The following is a 19,567-nucleotide window of genomic DNA, read 5'->3' as shown; positions in this document are numbered from 1 at the left end:
AATCACCATTAAGAAAAAAACATTCTTCACATCGAGTTAATATAACGGCAAATGAGAAGATGCAACAAGAGATTAGAATACGAATAGAAGCCAACTTGGCCACATAAGAAAACCTATCCAGATAATCAACCCCATACGCCTGTGTATAGCCATTGGCCACTAACCGAGCCTTCAGTCAAGCAAGAGAACCATCGGGGTTTACTTTAACAGCATAGGCCCACTGACAACCAATAGCGGACTTCTTACCCAGAGGTAGTGGTATGAGATCCCAAGTATGATTTGTATCCAAATCTAGTAACTCTTCTGTAGCTGTCCTCCAACCAAGACTAGACAATTTCTCTGCTATAAACTTAGGAACATGATGACAATATAAAGTGGAAAGATAAGTATGAAAAGAGGAAGACAGACCAGAATAAGAAATAAAATTGGAAATTGGATATTGGGTACAACTCCGAACACCCTTACACTATGCAATGGGAATATCAGAAATGGAAATACCTAGATCAGGGACCATAGACGAAGATGATGAGGTAGGAACCGTAGAGACAGGGGGCGTGGAATCTGTACAAGGACGACGAGTGTAGACGATCGTACCGACTGGCGATTGGTGGTGGAGTTGCAGTAACTTGTGGAGAATAATTTTGACTAACATATAGGGGAAGATCATCATCTGTGTCAGACATAACAACAAACTCATCGGGATAAGAAATAGACTCAAAGGAGGATACATCAGCAGTAACAAAATATTTTTGAAGTGTAGGGCAATAAAAACGATAACATTTTTGAGTACGTGAGTAACCCAGAAAGATACACTTAAGAGCATGTAGATCCAACTTTGACAAACTGAGCTGATGATCACAAATAAAGCAAACATAACCAATAATACGAGGAGGAAGAATAAGTAAAGGGTCGGAAGGAAATAGCAGATAATGGGGAATGACACCTTGTAATAGTGATAAAGGCATCCGATTTAGAAGATAGCAAGCAGTTAAGAGTGATCTAATCAAAACAGTTTGGACACTTTCATCTCAAACAAAAGAGGTCGAGCAACCTCCATTTAATGCCTATTTTACCGCTTAACAACACCATTTTGTTGGGGTGTGGCTGAGCAGGAAGATTGGTGTATCATACCACATCTAGCCATAAACTTAGAGAAAGGACCAGAAAATTATTCACTAGAATTATATCTTCGTAAAACCTTGATAGTGACATTAAACTGATTCTGAATTTCAGCAACAAAGCACAAAAAATAGAAAGTAACTCTGAACGATGCTTCATTAAATAAATCTAGGTAACTCTAGAATAGTCATCAGCCAAAGTAAAAAAATACCAAAATCCTAATTTGGAAGTAATTGGATAAGGACTCCATACATCCGAATGAACTAAAGAAAAAAGGTAAAAGGTGTGCATACCGTTTATTGTCTTCAAATAGATAAAGCCCCCCAACTCTACGACCTCTACCAATCGTTTTCTTTGTCATAAGATTCTGAAAAACACATGAATCAGGAGAAAAAATTATGGAACAATTATAAGCTTGAGTAAACTTACTAACAGATAAAAGGTTAATCAGAAAATTGGGTAACAAAAGAACAAATGATAATGACAAGGAAGAGTTAAGGCTAATATTTTTAGTGCCTTTGACTTTGACAATAGATCCATTAGCCAATGTGACAGTAGCAGAAGACTTTTAAAAGGAGGAAAATATTCTTGAATACCAGACATATAATTTGATGTGCTTGAATCAATTATCTAGGGTGAAGATGAAGAAAAACATGCTACGGCATTACCTGTCTAGACAAAAGTAGCAATGGAATGTTGAGGAGGTAGAGACTGAAATTGAGTATATTATGCAAATTCTTCTTTTGTCATCTTGACTATTTTTCCTTCAGATTGTCCAAGCTGAGAAAACTCAGTAACTACTTTGAATTAGCCAACTGTTTTTGAGGAGGTTTGCCTTGAATTTTCCAACAAAAGCGTTGGTGGTTTACCACAATGGTGGTATGTTCGTGCTGCCCCTGAACCATCTAAAGCGTTGGAAGTACTAGAAGCTTGACCCTTATTAGTTCCACTGCCAGTATTATGAATCCCACATCGATTATTATTCTGAAACACGAGTGGAGCTCTCCGCTGCTGTAGGTGCAGGATCATGAGAATTCTCTTAAGCTACTCGTAAGACTTGAGAAAAGGTATATGCAAGAGTGGCCACTTTATCACCTCCAAGAATCTGAGACCGGACAACATCATACTCTGGTCCAAGTCCACCTAAGAAACCCATAACTTCGAGCCGTTCCCGCTTGTTCTGCATCTTCTTAACTTCACTATTAATAGGAAGTAGAGAATTCAACTCCTCTTACATCCTCTTGAAATCAGCAAAGTATTGAGTCAGAGTTCGACCCTTTCGATCAACCCTATAAAAAATCCTGAGATAGCTCATAAATATAGGAAATGTTGTTCTGTCCAGAAAACAGAATGTTCAAATAATCCCACAACTCCTTTATAGTATCAATGTGAGTAACCATGTCAACGATAGAGTTATCCATTGAGTTCAATAGCTGGCCGAAAATACGTGCACATGTAGCATCCTAAGCAGGTTTCCCCTTTGTAAGATGATCTTGTTGTTCATGGCCAGTTATGTACCATTTTCTTCCATTGTTGAAAATTGGAAGCTCCTACAAGTTTCTTCTCTTTAATTCTATGAGAGAATGATGATATCACATCAGTAAGAACACTTTTTGGCTCAGTGCCAGCCATTAAAGCAAAAGAGAATTACTAGAGAACAGAGAATTAGAAAAAAAATCACACAATCGATTGATCTTATGTAATTGACCGATCCTAATAGAAGAACAGCTGAATTGTCGACAAAAATTCACAAAATCACCAAATTAGGAAGAATTAGCTCAAATCGCAGTCTTATGTTAGGCCAATCCAAGGTTACCTGCGGTTTGTGCTGTAGGGCTCTGATGGAACTAAAAAATGAATCGAGTGCTGCTGGGTAGTTGGGGAAGAAAACTTCTGAGCTCCAAATAGAAGGATATAACCAAATCGATTTTGGCAGAGTGCCAAAACCTTGATAACTTTGATCGATTTTTCCACCTCTTGAATACTTCAATCTTCAATCCAGAAAACCAAACCAACAACCATTAAAAATTACTTAGAGCTAAGCCTTCACACCATATGGTTGATTACAATTTAATCAATCCTTCATTAAAAAATCCAGCAAACTAGGGAATGAAACCACCCCCTCTAAAAATCGTGGAGCTTAGGGAGAACCAGGAACAACATGTGATGGAGAGGGGTTGTTACTGATGGGAGAAGAAAGAGCTTTGATCGATTTTTGTATGAGGATCAAGACTCTAATACCATGTGAAATGAGAGAGAGAGAGAGAGTCCTGCGATTTGTGCAAGGGAGAATATAGAGCTCATATCATCTATTCCGAGTCCTATTTCAAGTAAGATATAAGTCCTATTAGGAATAAGAATCCAAAACATAATAGAAAACTAACATAGGCTTACTAGCTTCTAATTTAGACATTAGTCCGAGCTAGGACAATCCTAGTTGTACTAGGAAACAAGGGTTAAGATCTTGCTCTCGCCTCCCATCTCTCTAATCCAAAAAAAAAAGATCTCGCCGAGATCATATATTTTTTCCCGGTCGACTCGGTGGTTGGTCTCTGTGGCTATATGGTCTTTGTAGCACCATAAAGTTGGTATTTATCCTATTTTAGGTCTTCTAAACACAATGGAAACATCAGTTTTTTAAAAATCAAACCTAAAATTGTACTTTGACTTCAAACCCTATGCAAGTAGTTTCCGACTCTTCGGAACTTAGGCTAGTATGCTCTATTCCACAATCCACAATCCACAATCCACAATCCACAATCCACAATCCATAATTCACAATCAACACATGATGCAACATAATCATAAGAATTTAAAAGACATCATATATAAGAAAAGTAATGCCAAATGTGGATGAGGAGGTAATATTCTCTACTCTTTAAGCTTCACTGAGTGTAGGAATGGAGATCCTCAAGCAAAAGCACCAAAATCCTTGCTCTTTAGTGTTTTTTCTTCAAAAAAAGTAGAGAGGCGAGATCTTGGTTGAGTTTTTGTACAATTTGTATCTCGCCATGCATCTCATCTTGCCTTTTTGAAAAACAAGATATTAACGAGATCTCGCTAAGATCTTGAACCATGCTAGGAAAACACCAAGGGAGGAGTCCTTTTCATGATGGACTTTTAATAGTGCTAATGGCACATTTATCTTTAAATGGGTTATAAAGGCTTTAGACTTGTCGGGCTTAGTAAACGGGTTCTAAACGAGCTCTAAGTGGGCTATAAATGGGCTTTAAACATGTCGGGCTATTAATTGGTGGGTCCCAATCGGGTAGCACCCTTGTATCAAGAACGGCCAATTAAAATCGGGCCCTTTGCTAGAGCCTGACAGGTTTATTATTTGGGCCAAGCTAGTTTAGACTTTTAATGGTCAGGCCTATGGGTGGGTTTGGAATTGGCACCCGTACCCTGTGGTCAGAGTTTTAAGTATTGGTACATATCGTACCGTATTGGCCGATACATATTGGTATTAGCCCTTATCGATATGATAATACCGATACAGAACATGGAAAATTAAATCCTTTTGTATCGATATGTATTGTATGATACGTACACGATACATACCGATACACACTGGTACACACCAAATCGTACCTATGCATATTGATACATACCGAAACATACTTTTGGAGAGGTGCGTTTGTTCCTTCTTTGCTACTAGCCATTTTTCTTTCCAACAAAAGTGAATCAAGTTGGGATCATAGTTGTCAAGGTGGTTTGGCCTTATTACATTGCGTTTTGCCTTATATTTGGGAACATATTTATTCCAAATATTATTTAAGTAAATGTTTTTATATTTGTTATTTCATTTACTTAAGACATTATTCATAAATAAACAAATACCCCTTATTTGAATCCAATAAAAATATTTTAAAAATAAAATTCCAAAAGGATAAAAAAGTCAACCCCCAGTCTAAGAACAAAAACTTGATTTTTGGTTGCAGGGGCGATTTTCAACTTTCAAATGTTGGGGTTCCCCCAATTTTGAAAATTTTATAAATCTTATTATGGTAAAACATTGCTAAAAACCAAAAGTCGGGTAAAATAATCTTTTGTTTTGATGCCCATTAAATTATTTTCTTTTAGACAATTATAACAATATTTTCGCACTTTAAAACAAGTTTGACCGGAACATAACTTTTGTCATTACAACTCAGATTTAAGTAATCTTAGAATTGTTGGAAAGCTGATTTTGTGTTATACCTAATACGTGTAAAAATAAAATCCTATGGTCAGTCAAACTTATTATAGATTAAGAGCATTTCTCTAAATGTTGATTTTTGATGACTTAATGTGACTTGTTGATTTTTGATGATTTGATGTGGCTTAATGTTTTTTATTTTTTTTATTTTTATTTTTTATTTTTAATGATACAAGGTATATGTAGAAAAGAGGGAAAATAAAAAAATAACACTTAAGTTGCCTTGGTTCGCCTTAGCGCCATGCCTACTATGGTTGGGATTCCATATATTAGCCATAAACAACTATTAAACAAGGATTCAATAAAGTTTTAAGCAAGGATTCAAAGCCTCAAGGCCCTTAATTCAATTTTTTTTGAAGAACACATACTTTTTTGAACAATTTGAATTGAGCATACTTGTCTCTCAGTATGATACTCCATTTTAGGTTTATGCATAATACATGTTTGTTTTTTTTTTGTTTTTTTTTGTTTTTAATGCAAAAGTGTATAAAATAGTGTTTCCTATTCATTTATGTGCGTATCTCCGATACGATGTAATACCCTCCGATACATGTCTTAATTTTAGCGGATCAATACGAAAAGCAATACCGATACTTTAATCTTTGCCTGTGGTACTAGTTTTAGGTTCCTAATATTCTCTAGATTGACTTATCTCTGATGTGATTGCATTAGACATTAATCTCATATGGATGCTTATGTATAAGTTTAGAAGGTCCCCAAGGGGCAGTTGGTAGTCCAATGGTTTGAAATTGACCTTCGGGTGGTTATATTATACATTTGGTCTTTTAGTTTTTTGGGTTTCATTGTAATGTGCCTAATTTATAAGATGGTAAAGTGGGGATAGAGTTTGTACATGCGGTATTAGTAATTAAACGTTTGGGTTTGATTAGGATACTTAATAGTTAGATAGTTTTGTTTTGGGCTTATTTACTTTATTGAGTGTGAGTGTGATTGGATTTTTTTATGAGTCAATTTAGGCCTTTTAGGTATATATATATATATATATATACACACACACACAGACTTTACTGAGTATGGGTTTTCTTTTTGAGAGTTTTAGTGCTGTTTAGTAGTGCCTAGGGTATTGGTGTCCCAAACCTGATTTCTCCTATCTTCTTCCTCCTAAGAAAATCGATATATTCCCTTTTCCCTCCCTTCTCATTGATCTGATTTTCCCCCAAACAACGCAGTTGCTTACTTGCTTCCTTTATCTCAGATCTGATCATAGTCGTAGATTATATCGTTGGGCCTACTTGCATCTGAGATCCATAATGTGGATTTTTAGATTGCATTAATTGGTGTCAAAGCGAAACCTGGTTGTTAATACCATGGATCCTACCCACTTGTTTGCTATCCACCATCAACTACAACTCGTGTAAGAGAACTTACGAACTGTTGAAGTGAATATGAAGAACCTCGGTGACAATATGAAGAATTTAAGAATCAATTTCTGTTCACATCCGATTGTATGAGATCTTCATTTAATAAATTGATTTCAGTCGTTAAATAATGGGTGGAATAACAAGACAACAAACCACCCATAATGGAAGATGTAGAGGTTCTAATTATTATTGAAGAATCACTCGTGGAGGAGCATAAACTGACTGATCTTTTGATTGGCTAGTTGAATTTGTGCTTCTGCATTGCGACTTCAATATCAGATTCCTCATCGATGATTTCTTAACGTTGGATTGTGGTTTGATCATTGGTTTCATTGGGTCAAGCAGAGTGGTGGTTGGTAGTGCGTCGAAATATACTCCCATTCTACAGAACTTAAGGACTATTTTTTTTTAAAATTAAAGGGGAATTAATGCAGTTGCATTAGACTGTAATCCCATGGATTCCTATGTGCAAGTGTAGAAGGCTTCCAAGGAGCAGTTGGTAGTCCAATGGGTTGAAATTGACCTTTGGGTTGTTCTGTTATATGTTGGGCCTTTTATTTTATTTTTAGGTCCAAATTTATAAGCCCATAAAATAAAGTGGGGATGAAGTTAGTATGTGGGATGAGTAATTAAGTATTTGAGTTAGATTAGGATACTGAATAGCTAGATAGAGTTCTGTTTTGAGTTTATAACTTTATGGAGAATGTGAATTTGATTATGAGTTCTTTTATGAGTGAATTTAGGAATTTTGAAGGTCTTTATAAATGTATTATACCTCCATCAATCAGAGATGATTTGAGTAAAGAAAATGAGTTTTTTTTTTTTTAAGAGTTCTAGTGCTATTGAGCAGTGCATACGAAATTGGTATTCCAGACATGATTTCTTCTCTTCTCTTCTTCCTTCCAAAAATATCAATATCATCTCTTTTCTCTCCCCTTGTATTGATCTGATTTCTTCCCCTAACAACGCAATTGCTTCCTTTATCTCAGATCTGATCACAGATTAGATCATTGGTCTTGTTTGCATATTAGATCCAAAATCGAATGTTTATATTGCATTTATTGGCTTTAAAGCTAAACCTGGCCTTTAATACCATGGATTCTATCCTCATGTTTATCATCCACCATCAGCTTCAACTCGTCGTGTAAAAGAACTTACGAACGGTTGAAGCAAATATCGAAGAAACTTGGTGATTTAGATGCTGATGCTGATCCCATGTATGGCATACATAATAGGAAGAAGAAAGGCCAAGACTGACATTAGTGTCAATTGAGCCAGCCTAAAACTGTCCCAATTTTGTTCAATTCTGGTTCAATTTTCAGCCTTTGAACCAGCCTTGTAGTCTCAGTTTCTCTACATTTTTGTCTTCACATGAAGCCTTCTAGAAGCCCCAACAACTAGCAATCGATTGGAGCAACAGCAGCCTTCTAGAAGCCTCTATAATTCTCTACGGATTTCCCCTGTAGCTGTACTCTTTTAAGTCAAACACAAAGTTGAAGCTTGGGTTTTGGTTTTCTAGAAGGGTCTAGTCTCTTCTTTATTCTTTTCTTAGTGAACAGGCTTTTCAATCTTAGAAGTCTTTGTTACTTACTTAGGAGTTTCTATTTCCAGTTGTTTCCTAATTTAGAACTTTCTAATTGAGTCCAACCCTCAAGTATAAATAGAGACCATTGTAATTACTGAAACACCTATTTATTAATGAAATTTGTGAAATTTGCCAGCAATGTTTGCTTCATTTCTGAGAAAGAATTCCCTTTTCAATAGCTGAGATATCTGTGGGTGAGAGACCAAGGGCTGAGACAGCCAAACCCACCCACAGTTATCCCATGATTCTCTATCTTCCCCCTTTCTTCTTTTCTTTGTTTGCTGATTGTGAGACAGTGAATGATAAAATAGGACCTGCTGAATCTTTGTTGAAGCCTTGAAGACCAGCTGCAGCCAGCTGCAGCCAGAATTTGAAGAACTGCTCAGAAAATCCAATTGTCATAGAAAGTGTCAAGGTTTTGGAGTTGGATCGACTTCCTCAGATCTCCCCAACCTGCAGTCAACTTCAGAAGCCCTTTTGAGGGATCATTGAGGACGGCAAAGGGGTTCTTTGACCCAAGTGTCAAGGGCATCTAAGGCCTGGTTTTGGTGCCGTGGAAGTTATCCCAATCGGCTACATAAAACCCTAATTTCTTCCTAGGGTTATATCTTCACTGCCTGCAGCCATTTGAAACCCTTGTTTTGGGGTTTTGTGGAACCCTATTGGAGCTACACTCAACCAGCATACTAGGCTGCTCTGAGCCTAGGTTTGCGAGTACCTAAATCTCTTTATTCAGACCTAATTTTCAGATTTGAATAATTACATCTACTGTTAAGAACCTGAAGTTAATTTCTAAATTTGGTTTGGTTTGAAGTTTTTGGACTATTTGGGACTCTTTGCCTTGGTAGATAGTCTTAAATTATTCGGAGACACCGTAAAGAATTTAAGATTGCTGATTACATCCAATCGTATGGGATCTTTGTTTAATAAATTGATCTTAGTCGTTAAACACTGGGTGGAAAAACAAGACGATGAACCACCGACGATGGAGGATGTATTGGCTCTAGTATCACTGTGTTATCATGTGATTTTAGCTCTCATGACCTCTGAAACTTCTCTAGTCTTGGTTAGTCATGAATCTTAAATATTTAGAGGCAAGGGATTAAAAGTGCTCATGTGAATTTCCATTATCCCTAATGATGTTTAGTTATCATGACTAAATCTTTCTGCACTGATAGGAATTGAGCACCAGGTAGAGTCCTCTGGAGTGGAACAGGAAATATTATTGCAGACCGATGAGCACAATGATAAAGATGAGCTGGTTGGAAGTGCTGACAATACTGTGATACCAGATGAAGGAAGCTGGCCGAATGATTACACTCTGGAAAGCTGGACAGGTATACATCTCCAATGATAACTGAGGATCAAAGCATATCTGACAAATTATAATATGGATCATCCCGAATTAGGAAGTTCTGCCCGTTTCTCCAATGGTTCTGTTTCCTCTAACAATTCTTCTACCTAACCTGATGATATTTGTTTTTGGCAACTTCTTTAGGTGAATTCTTCTCCAATGGTATTAATTCTTTTAACAGTTGTCCTAGTTAAGAAGATTGGAGTTTGAACCATGTCTGATGGCATTTGGTACCTGCCAACTCTAATCCAAGCTCATCTACAGTGCTAGCTGGGTCAACCAATCGAACAAATAGGAAAACATTGGTCTGGGTGATGCGGATCTGGGCTCCAAAAGCTGGATCGGATCGCTTATGGGTCCACAAAAGAACAAATAATTCAACTTAAGCAAACCAGTGGCAATATTTTAATTTCTGGTACAATTTAAAAACCCCTTTAGAGTGAAATAATAGACTAAGGACTTGACAGGAATTAAACCCAAAGAGAAAGAGCAGTTCTGGAAAATAGAATTGATAATGGGGTTAAACTGAAATAAAAATTCCAGAAAGTGAGGTTTTTTTGGGGAATATCAGAAAATGAGGTTGAAAGTGTAAATAGGATGAAATATCATCTTCAACCTTATGTAGCTTTAGAGGACAACATGATAGAAACCCAGTGGCAGCCTCTTGCTGGTTTCGATTGGCAGAACTCACTCAACTGGAATCCAATCAAACCGAAACTTTGGGAGAGAGATTGAAGGTCAGGTTACTTTTGGTTCCAACCAATATCAGATCAGAAGGGGATGCAACAGCCTCGGGGAGAATCCTGCGATCTGTACCTGGCGGAAAACTCAGATCTGATTTCTGGTTTTTGATCTGCTGTCCTCTGACTTATAGGAGCTTGGGATGGAGCTAAGGGTTTAGATCGCCCCAGGTAGTAGAGTTTATACTCCAAGTTTCAGACTGGAAGCTGCAGAATCGAGGGAGCTCAAACCACCTTCACTGGCTGCAGGTACTGCCTGGAACAGAACCAGAGAAAGAGAATAGGGAACAAAAAAGAAAGAGAGGAAAAGGGAAAGAAGAGAAGAAGTTCAGGGAAGTAAGAGATATGCACTAACGGCCATGGTTTCAAAACCAAAAAAATTATTCAATCAATTTTCTTCTTCAAAATTCTGTTGACATTGGACTGCATAATCATATATAAAGACTCAAAAAAAGACCGACCTTCCTAATCTGAAATAGAATTAAACTTGCATCTAAATCTAAAAAAGAAATAAAATCTCACTCAAATAAGAATACTACCAAACTAAGTTCTAGCTCTAAAAAGGAAAGAAGAAGGAATCAAATCAAAAGATATTTTAAGCACAACGCCCAACTGCATCACTGGTCTTGCCCCCATGAAGTCTCTGTTTGTTTTTACTCATCCTGGGGTCCAGATTTGAAGGAAGTTGTGTTCTCTGTGTGTGTGTGTGTTTTTTTTTTACCTGTTAAGGAAAGTGGTGGGGGTTGGGGGTGGGGAAGGGGGCTGCAAGTATCTTAACAGGCTAGAGCTGCTTGCCTTTTGGACCCTGTATTGGGCTCCCAAAGCTTGGCCAGCATTTCAGAGTAATACTTCTGTCTTTGAAATTCCTGACATGGCCAGGGTTTTGTGCTTGAAACCCTGTTGTGTCATTTAATCAAGAGCTTTATTTGCCATTTTTCTTCTGCATTCATGGTTTCCATAAATCTATTCCTATCCTAGGTATATTAGCAGGTAAACTCTTTCTGTTGGAATCCTTCCAAAGAATGTTGGCTTAGAAGAGTAGTCCTAAGTTGCATATAATGGTAATATCTATGGAGTCAAAGCATGTGCCTCCACGAGCTAGTCAGGATATCTGTTATATTTCTCACGGTTGAATTCTAGAACAGTGGCTTTGCTGCCAAAAATATTTCGGGGAGTTGGCTGAGTAGAATTCTTCTGCAAGAAGGCTACTTTTGCTTCTTCTGTTGAAGGGAAAGGGAGAGGGAAAATCAATCCTGTAGGGGCCGATCTTCCCCCCCTCTCTCTCTCTCTGGACCAATAACATGTTTACGCTTGATGGATTTTTGACCATCAGATTAATCCAATCCTGTAAAGAATTGTTCATGGAAGTACCATCAAATTTCTTTGGAGTGTGGACCATAGTTTTTTAAAACCCGACTGGACTGGATCATCAAACTGGTAAGAACTGAACCACCATCTTTTCGGTTCATTGTGGATATAGACATTGCACCTTTGTCTATTGACTCTTTTTTTTTTAAAATTGATTTTCATTATTTTTTTCTCTTTCTTTAAAACTGTTTTTCTCAAAATTCATTAAAACTGAATCGGGCCCCTTTTTTGTTTGATGCCTGTTCTAATTAAATCTGTGGTCTGGGTCATATTTCCTACTTCCTATTACTGGTAAGTTTTATTGAAAACAAGAATGCATCATTTGAAGGGTACATGAGAAATTCTAGTCAAATTATGGTTAAGATACTGGGCATATGATTGTGATTGATTTTGTTTTTGGCTAACCATGAATCTAGCAGACCTATTCAAGCTGGAAGTTGATGCCACATTGATTGCCAATAATTTAGTTCAATCAAGGGAGCTGAGAGATAGAGGGGGATCTTAGAGGATGGGATTTAACTATGGTTGATGGAGTTTAAATCATCTCTCTCTCTCTCTCTCTCTCTCTCCCCCTCCCCCCTTGTGATTAAATGACTCTAGACAAACCAATTCCTGGTCTTGAGAAAGGAAAAAGGGGAATTATTTGAACCCCTAGCTATACTGACATCTGTATCCTGTCCAACCTCAGACTTGCAGACTTGCGGTTCATACTCTCAAACTGACCTTAGGGATGAAAACCTGAACTATACAACCCCTACATCACTCTCTCTCTCTCTCCCTTGCTGGGCTTATGGCTTCCTTTCGTGGCTTTGTGTAGTGTACTGAGGCCCTTCTTTTTTCCTTCGTTTTTTGAGGTTTCTCTGATCTTCATATTATAATTCTTTTGTTTATATTGATTTATATGTATGTGGGACACTGATTTAGTTCTAAATGCTCTTATCCCAGTTACAACCTGTTCTTTACCCAAGTTGTCTCTCCCTAATTAGAAGCTCTTCCGTTCTGTGAAATTTTGAGTAATTATGTTCTCTCTACTGGCTACTGTTACTAATATCTTCGATGTCTGGAAGCATTGCTTCTTGTGTGTACTGATTATTTTTTATTTGTTGTTCTTCCTTCCCTTCTTTGTTTGTAGAAGGAAAGGATAACCAAGCCCCACCCAGTACTGATCGCCTTAGAACTATATGGACGCCGGCAATGAACCGGTATTTTATTGACATTATGCTAGAACAAGTGCGTAAAGGTTATAAGATTCGCAATACATTTCAGAAAAAATCATGGGACGATATGGTTGCTTCATTCAATAGAAAATTTGTTGGGTTACAAGTGGATAAGGAGATCCTACGAAACCGATCGAAAAAGTTGAGGCTACAACATAATGCTGTGAAAACTCTTCTTGACCATAACGGGTTTCACTGGGATGAGAGACGAAAAATGGTCACTGCAGATGATCATGTCTGGAATGAGTATCTCAAGGTGCCTTTCTTGTTCATTCAGTTCTAATAGTTTTTATAATGCTTTTGTTAGATCCTGTGGCTAAGATATGATACTTTTAGGCACACCCTGAAGCACAATCATACAGAAGAAAATCATTCCCAAATTATAGTGATTTGTGTGCAATCTTTGGGAGCGAAACTGCTGATGGTAGATGTGAGGGTTCAGGGCAGGATGTAAAGACTGCTTACAACACCCCAGTTATGAAAACAGCTGTAGCAACCAAAAGTCTGCATTCGCCGGCTATCTCCTTTGGCCACAAGGATCAATCCGTGGTGAGGTATAGGAAAAAATTCAAAGCTATAATGTCATCTTTCTTTGTCGAAAACTTGTAATTCAAGTGAATTAGGCTAGTGTGGCTCCTGTATTTATGTTTCCATTACATGGTAATAGTTGCAATTGTTTTAGGTTGTTTCAAGTTGTTGAGGGAATGGATACTCAATTTCCCAGTAGTAGTGAGCGTTCAAGGACCAATTGGACTCCAACAATGGATCGTTATTTCGTTGACATAATGATAGAGCAAGTTCACAGAGGCTACAAGAATGGCAATATATTTCGTAAAAAAGCATGGGAAGATATGGTTGCATTGTTCAATTCCAAATTTGGATTCCAGTTGGACAAGGAGGTATTGAGGAATCGCCACAAAAAGTTGAGGTTGCAATACAATGCTATCAAAACGCTTCTTGACCATGGTGGGTTTTGCTGGGATGAAACAAGACAAATGGTGACAGCTGAAGATCAAGTCTGGGATGATTATCTTAAGGTGTCTTTTCTTATTTATGCATTTTCTGCGACTTTTCATGTACTTATATGCTGTGCATTGTTCAATTGCCATTGGCTTACTGTATGATTCGTAGGTTCATCCTGAAGCACGATCATATAGAACCAAGACTCTCCTAAACTATAAAGACCTGTGCATCATCTATGGAAATGAAACTGCCAATGGAACAGTCAACTGCTTGGTGCATGATGTGAACCTTGACAGCAGTCCGGCAGTGAAGATAGCTGGGGCACCGGGAGGGTCACAATCTGCAGCTGTGTCTGCTGCTGCCCATGGAGATCCAGGTGTGGTAAGGTGATGCCAAATTGAAAAGATACCATTCTGTCTTGGTCTCTTTCTTTATTCTTCTTCTTCTTTTTTTTTTTTTTTTTTTTTTTTTTTTTTTTTTTTGTGGTTGATTACTTGATACATATCTGTTAGCGTGGCATTTGCATGGTGTAGATTTGGGCATGTGTGTTCCAATTATGTCATGTTTTTTTGTATTGATAGGTCTTCTCAGTTTGAAGGAATGGATGACCAAGATCCTCCTACTAATGATCGTATGAAGACTAAATGGACACCACCAATGGACAGATATTTCATCGAGTTGATGATGGATCAAGTCAATAGAGGATATAAGGTTGGTAATGCATTTAGGAAAGAAGCATGGGCACAAATACTTTCATTGTTCAATGCAAGATTTGGGTTGGAGTTGGATAAGGAGTCTCTTAGGAACCGGTACCGGAAATTGAGGATGCAATACAATGCTTTGAAGACTCTTCTTGACCACGGTGGCTTTCGCTGGGATGAAACACGACAAATGGTGACAGCTGATGATAATGTTTGGGATGATTACCTAAAGGTGCATTTTATATTCATTCAGATTTTGTGACATGACATTGTCAATTTGTAGTTTGTAGTATGTGAAATAATTTTGCATGCAGGGACACCCTGAAGCACGATCATATAGAACTAAAACAGTACCAAATTATAATGATTTGTGCGTGATATATGGACATCCAACTACTGATGGAAGACACAGCTGTTCTGGACCTGATGTAGATCATGATGAGAAGCCTGGAATGGAGATTGAAGTATGGGAAGAGCCGATTTCTCCAATATCTGCTGGCCGTGGAGATCCACTTATTGACACACAGGAGTCATCATCACAGTCTGATGAGGCTATGGATATCTCTAATCAACGGAACAAGCGCCCATTTGCTCTCCCATCAACCATGGAACATTCTAGAAAAAGGCAGAGGCTCAGTGACCAGAGTATGGTGGATGCCCTTCGAGAAATGGCAATTGCCGTTACATCACTGGCAAATAAGAAAGAGAATGATTCGTCCAATACTCTAGAAAATGTGGTTAATGCTCTTAAAGCTATACCAGATGTAGATGAAGATCTTTTTCTTGATGCTTGTGATCTTCTGGAAGATGAACAAAAGGCAAAGATGTTTCTTGCTTTGGATGCAACAATCAGGAAGAAGTGGTTGATGAGGAAGCTTCGTCCATAGTTGCCTTGGGGGGTTGCTCTAGGTATTTGATTATTATTATTTTTTTTTAACCGTTGGCGTCTATAATTTTTGTTAGTGTAATCCACTGATTGTTCAAATACATCTACTGCTAAATGCTTAACCATTTGGCCGGAAGACATTTTTATGATCCATTTAATTATATTATGATCCACTCAAGCTTGTTATTGATGCCAGGGAGAAACTGTGTTTGCAGCTTGTTTATTTATTGTTCTTTGGTTCCAACTGGTCAGATTGCATTAGGTATTTAGGTCTATGGTGACTTATTCGGATGGGGGGGGGGGGGGACTATACTTGGGATTAGCTGAACCAAAGCTCAACATTTAAAGGTAAACCGCTTTAGTCCCATTGTCAGTTCAAGTTCTATATGTTCTATATGAGTTGTGCTCCCTTGTTTTTGCTTTGTTCTTCTTTGAATTCGTTTATTAATCCCTGGTTATATCTCCTTTCGGGACCTCATCTCGGGTTGTTTGCTTTCCTGTTATATTCTATGGACTACTTAAACATCCTGCACTGTAACGTTAGAGGACTCAAAAGCAGACTTACTAGGAACTGTTTAGGAACTCTTTGTAAGAAATACCGCCCATCCATCGTCTTCTTATGTGAAACTAAAATTAAGTCCATTCCACTTTTGCTTTATCCAAGGTTTCAAGCACTTTGATTCATCCTGCTTTGTTAATGGTAAAGGCACCCACGGGCTTAAGGGAGGTATTTGGATGTTAATATCTCAGACCATCCCTCATTCCGTAGTTCCAATTGCTTCCCACTTCATTGCTTGTGAATTCACTTCACCTCCTTACCGTTGGATCATCATTGGTGTTTATGCCCCACCTCAGCCTGCCTTAAGGAAGCAATGATGGCTAGAACTCTCCTCTTTTCTCAGTTCTCTATCACTACCGTTTATTTTCATTGGGGATTTCAATGAAATTCTCTTTGGGAATGACAAGGTGGGGGGACGCCCCTTTAATGGCTCCCCATCTTCATACAATGTCTCCTAGACATTATATCCTCATTCAACCTGGATGAGATTAAATTGTTAGGAAATCATTTCACTTGGTCCAACAGGAAAAAACCTCCAAATTTGATCAAGGAGAGTATCGACAAAGTCTTGGCCTCTCAATCCTGGCTTACCCTCTTTCCCACTGTCTCGCTATCCAAACTGGGTCTGATCACAATGCCATCCTTCTCGGACAACCCACCCCACTCTAGATATAGGACACTGTTTCACTTCCAAGATGCTTGGACCTCTCACCGATCTTTCTCCTACTTCTGTTCATCCACTTGGGTCTTCGCTTGCTGAATGCGACAACATTATGACTAAATTGACTGCCCTCAGCCGTCTCCTTTACAAGTGGAATTCTGATACTTTTTGTAAAATTGACAATTTAAAATGGTCTCTCCTCCAAACTCATCACACCCTTGAAAATCTTACCCATCCACCCACATCTGATCTTTCCTTTTTGGCCCACAGTTTAGATTGGATCTTTGATTCAGACCAAAAATTTTGGTTTCAAAAATCTTGTCAGACCTACATCTCCCAAGGCGGCAGGAACACCAAGTTTTACCATGCAGTTGCCAAAATTAATACCTGGAAATGGGGTATCAACTCCATCATTTTTGCGGAGGATTTGACTCTTACCTCCCCTTCTGATATTGCCAAAGAATTCTCTTCCTTACTATCAAACCTATTCACCACCTCGAACCCACTTGACCTAACCTTTGTTGAACCTTTGTTCCCTGCTACCCTCGAGCTAGGGGACGTGGAATCCTTACAACAAACCCCACTTTTGATGAAATCAGATCCACTCTCTTTTCCACTGGGGCCCATAAAGCACCTGTTTCCAGGCTGTTTTTTCTTTTCCCCACAAATATTGGGACATCCTTTGCCCAGATATCATCAATCTTGTTACCACTTTTTTTCACGACACCACCTTGCCCCCTGGGCTTAATCATACCTTGATTTGTCTCATTCCCAAAAACCGAATATGCCAATAGGGTCCATGATTTCCGTCCTATTAGCCTTTGCAACGTATCTTATAAAGTCGTATCCAAAATTCTAGCTTCCAGACTCAAGTGTATTCTTCCCAAAATTATTTCCTCTTTCCAATCTGCTTTTGTCCCTGGAAGACAAGTCACTGATAACATCATCACCGCTTAAGAAATTTTCTATTTCTTGAAACATTTTAAAGGCAAGGATGGTTTCATTGCTATAAAATTCAATATGGAAAAAGCGTATGACAAACTTGAATGGGGTTTTATTCGTGGACTATTTGATTTTTTAGGCTTTGGTGAAAAATGGGGGGACCTGATTAGTTACATTATTAACTCCACCTCATTTTCCGTCAATCTTAATGGTTCTGCTTTTGAGATGTTTGAACCGTCTCAAGGAATCCGACATGGTTATCCTCTAAGTCCATTCTTATTCATTGTTTCAATGGAAGCCCTTTCCAGACTAATAGGAGCCTATAGGGAACTAACTCTTTGTAAAGACATCAAGGTGTCATGCTTTGGCCCAAAGATCTCTCATCTCTTATTTGCTGCTGACACCTTCATCTTTTTCCGAGCCAATGTTGAGGATGCAGCTACCATTAAGTGCATCATTGATTTATGAGAAAATTGCATTGCCACCCCCTGAACTTTGGTCCTTATTCAATGCCACCCCCTGAACTTTTGTCCTTATTCAATGCCACCCCCTGGACTTTTCGAAATGTCAAAGCCACCCCCTAAAAATTCAAACAATTCCAAATTGGTCCTTGCCATTAGTCGACCGTGTTAAGTGAATGAAAATCTATTAGTTTTTTTTACAATATGCCCAAAACACCCCCACCTATTGTGAGAGGACAATATTCCCCTCAATTTCCTTTCTTCTTCTAAACCCACTCTCTCTCTCACTCCTCACTCACTCATACTCATTCGAACAACGAGAAGGAAGAAGACGGAAAAAAACCTACAACTCGATTGTGCGATTCCCCTCCGGTGTGCTATTCTCAGGTAGAAAGCTAACTGGTGTGCGATTCCCCTCTGGCGTGCGAACCTCTCTCCTTTAGCGTGCGAACCGTCCAAGGTATTTAGGATTCTTCTTTTTCTTCTTGGACATTTAGGGTTCTTCCTCTTCTTCTTGGACATTTAGGTTTTCTTCTCTATTGTCATGCAAAACTAACACAGTCTGGAAAAAATCCTCTCCAAGGACTTCCCAGTACAGAGAATCATCCCACGATTGGGGTGATGATCTTGCGATATGTGCCCATATGTTGAGATTTTGACCTCATTTTCTTGTGTATTTCGATTTGATTTGGCGATTGTTGTTGTTAAATGATTCAAAAAATGAAGGAGCTTATTGAATCATTGAATTGAATTCTCTAGATTTGCCTAATCTGTATTTCTGATTCACATAGATAGAGATCTATTCATACTTTGCTTCATTATCCTGCTACTTAAATTGATCCATCTGAAGTTCTTTTTGTATTTCACCAAAACGAGAGAAAGAAATTTTAGAATTGTAAGGAAAACCCTTGAGACATGACAGATTTAAATCCAATATTGGTAGGTAGTTTGAAAATCTTTTGGAAGTGAGAGGCTCTGTAAGAAGAATCCATATCATATCTATTTATCCCAAATGCTGTTAGAAAAGATCAGTTATTTATGTTAAGTTTGGATTGATGAGTTAACCAGAGATTTTCAAAACTACCATTCATATTTATACAAATAAAAAAAGGTTCTCTATATTATGTATTGCTATGATTGGTCCTTGATTTTGATTTGGAAATTTCTTTTTTGGATGTATAAATTCTTGACTTGTGTATTCTCTAAAATGTTTGATGAAGAGTTTACCATTTTAATGCTCTAGCATGTTTGGGAATGCATTTAGTTTATCTTCTTAGTTGTCATTCCCTAATTTCATTCTCAACCTCTACCATGACAAAGATAACTTATTTGGCAACTTGTGATCCTGAAAGGCCATTCCACATATTGTATTGATGAGTATTGAGTACTGTTATTGATTTTCTCTATTTTCACATTTGATTTTTTTTTTTA

General features: G+C 38.0%; 1 protein-coding gene across 4 annotated transcripts in view; it reads left to right on the top strand.

Moving 5' to 3' along the window:
• The window catches only part of LOC122086442 (L10-interacting MYB domain-containing protein-like), a 33,433-nt gene extending 17,725 nt beyond the window's left edge, over window positions 1–15,708 (top strand). For all 4 annotated transcript variants that reach the window (XM_042655243.1, XM_042655242.1, XM_042655241.1 and 1 more), the window contains 7 exons: window positions 9,463–9,621; window positions 12,879–13,219; window positions 13,300–13,517; window positions 13,646–14,000; window positions 14,095–14,312; window positions 14,508–14,859; window positions 14,942–15,708. In XM_042655243.1, coding sequence (XP_042511177.1) covers window positions 9,463–9,621; window positions 12,879–13,219; window positions 13,300–13,517; window positions 13,646–14,000; window positions 14,095–14,312; window positions 14,508–14,859; window positions 14,942–15,514 — 2,216 coding nt within the window. In that variant the 3' untranslated portion in view covers window positions 15,515–15,708. The remainder of the gene's footprint in view (window positions 1–9,462; window positions 9,622–12,878; window positions 13,220–13,299; window positions 13,518–13,645; window positions 14,001–14,094; window positions 14,313–14,507; window positions 14,860–14,941) is intronic.
• Window positions 15,709–19,567: the final 3,859 nt, after the last annotated feature.

The sequence above is a fragment of the Macadamia integrifolia genome, chromosome 8, assembly GCF_013358625.1.
Source record: "Macadamia integrifolia cultivar HAES 741 chromosome 8, SCU_Mint_v3, whole genome shotgun sequence".
NCBI classification, from domain to species: Eukaryota; Viridiplantae; Streptophyta; class Magnoliopsida; order Proteales; family Proteaceae; genus Macadamia; species Macadamia integrifolia.
Note: the sequence above shows the minus strand (reverse complement) of the source record. Positions and strands in the feature narration are given on the sequence as shown.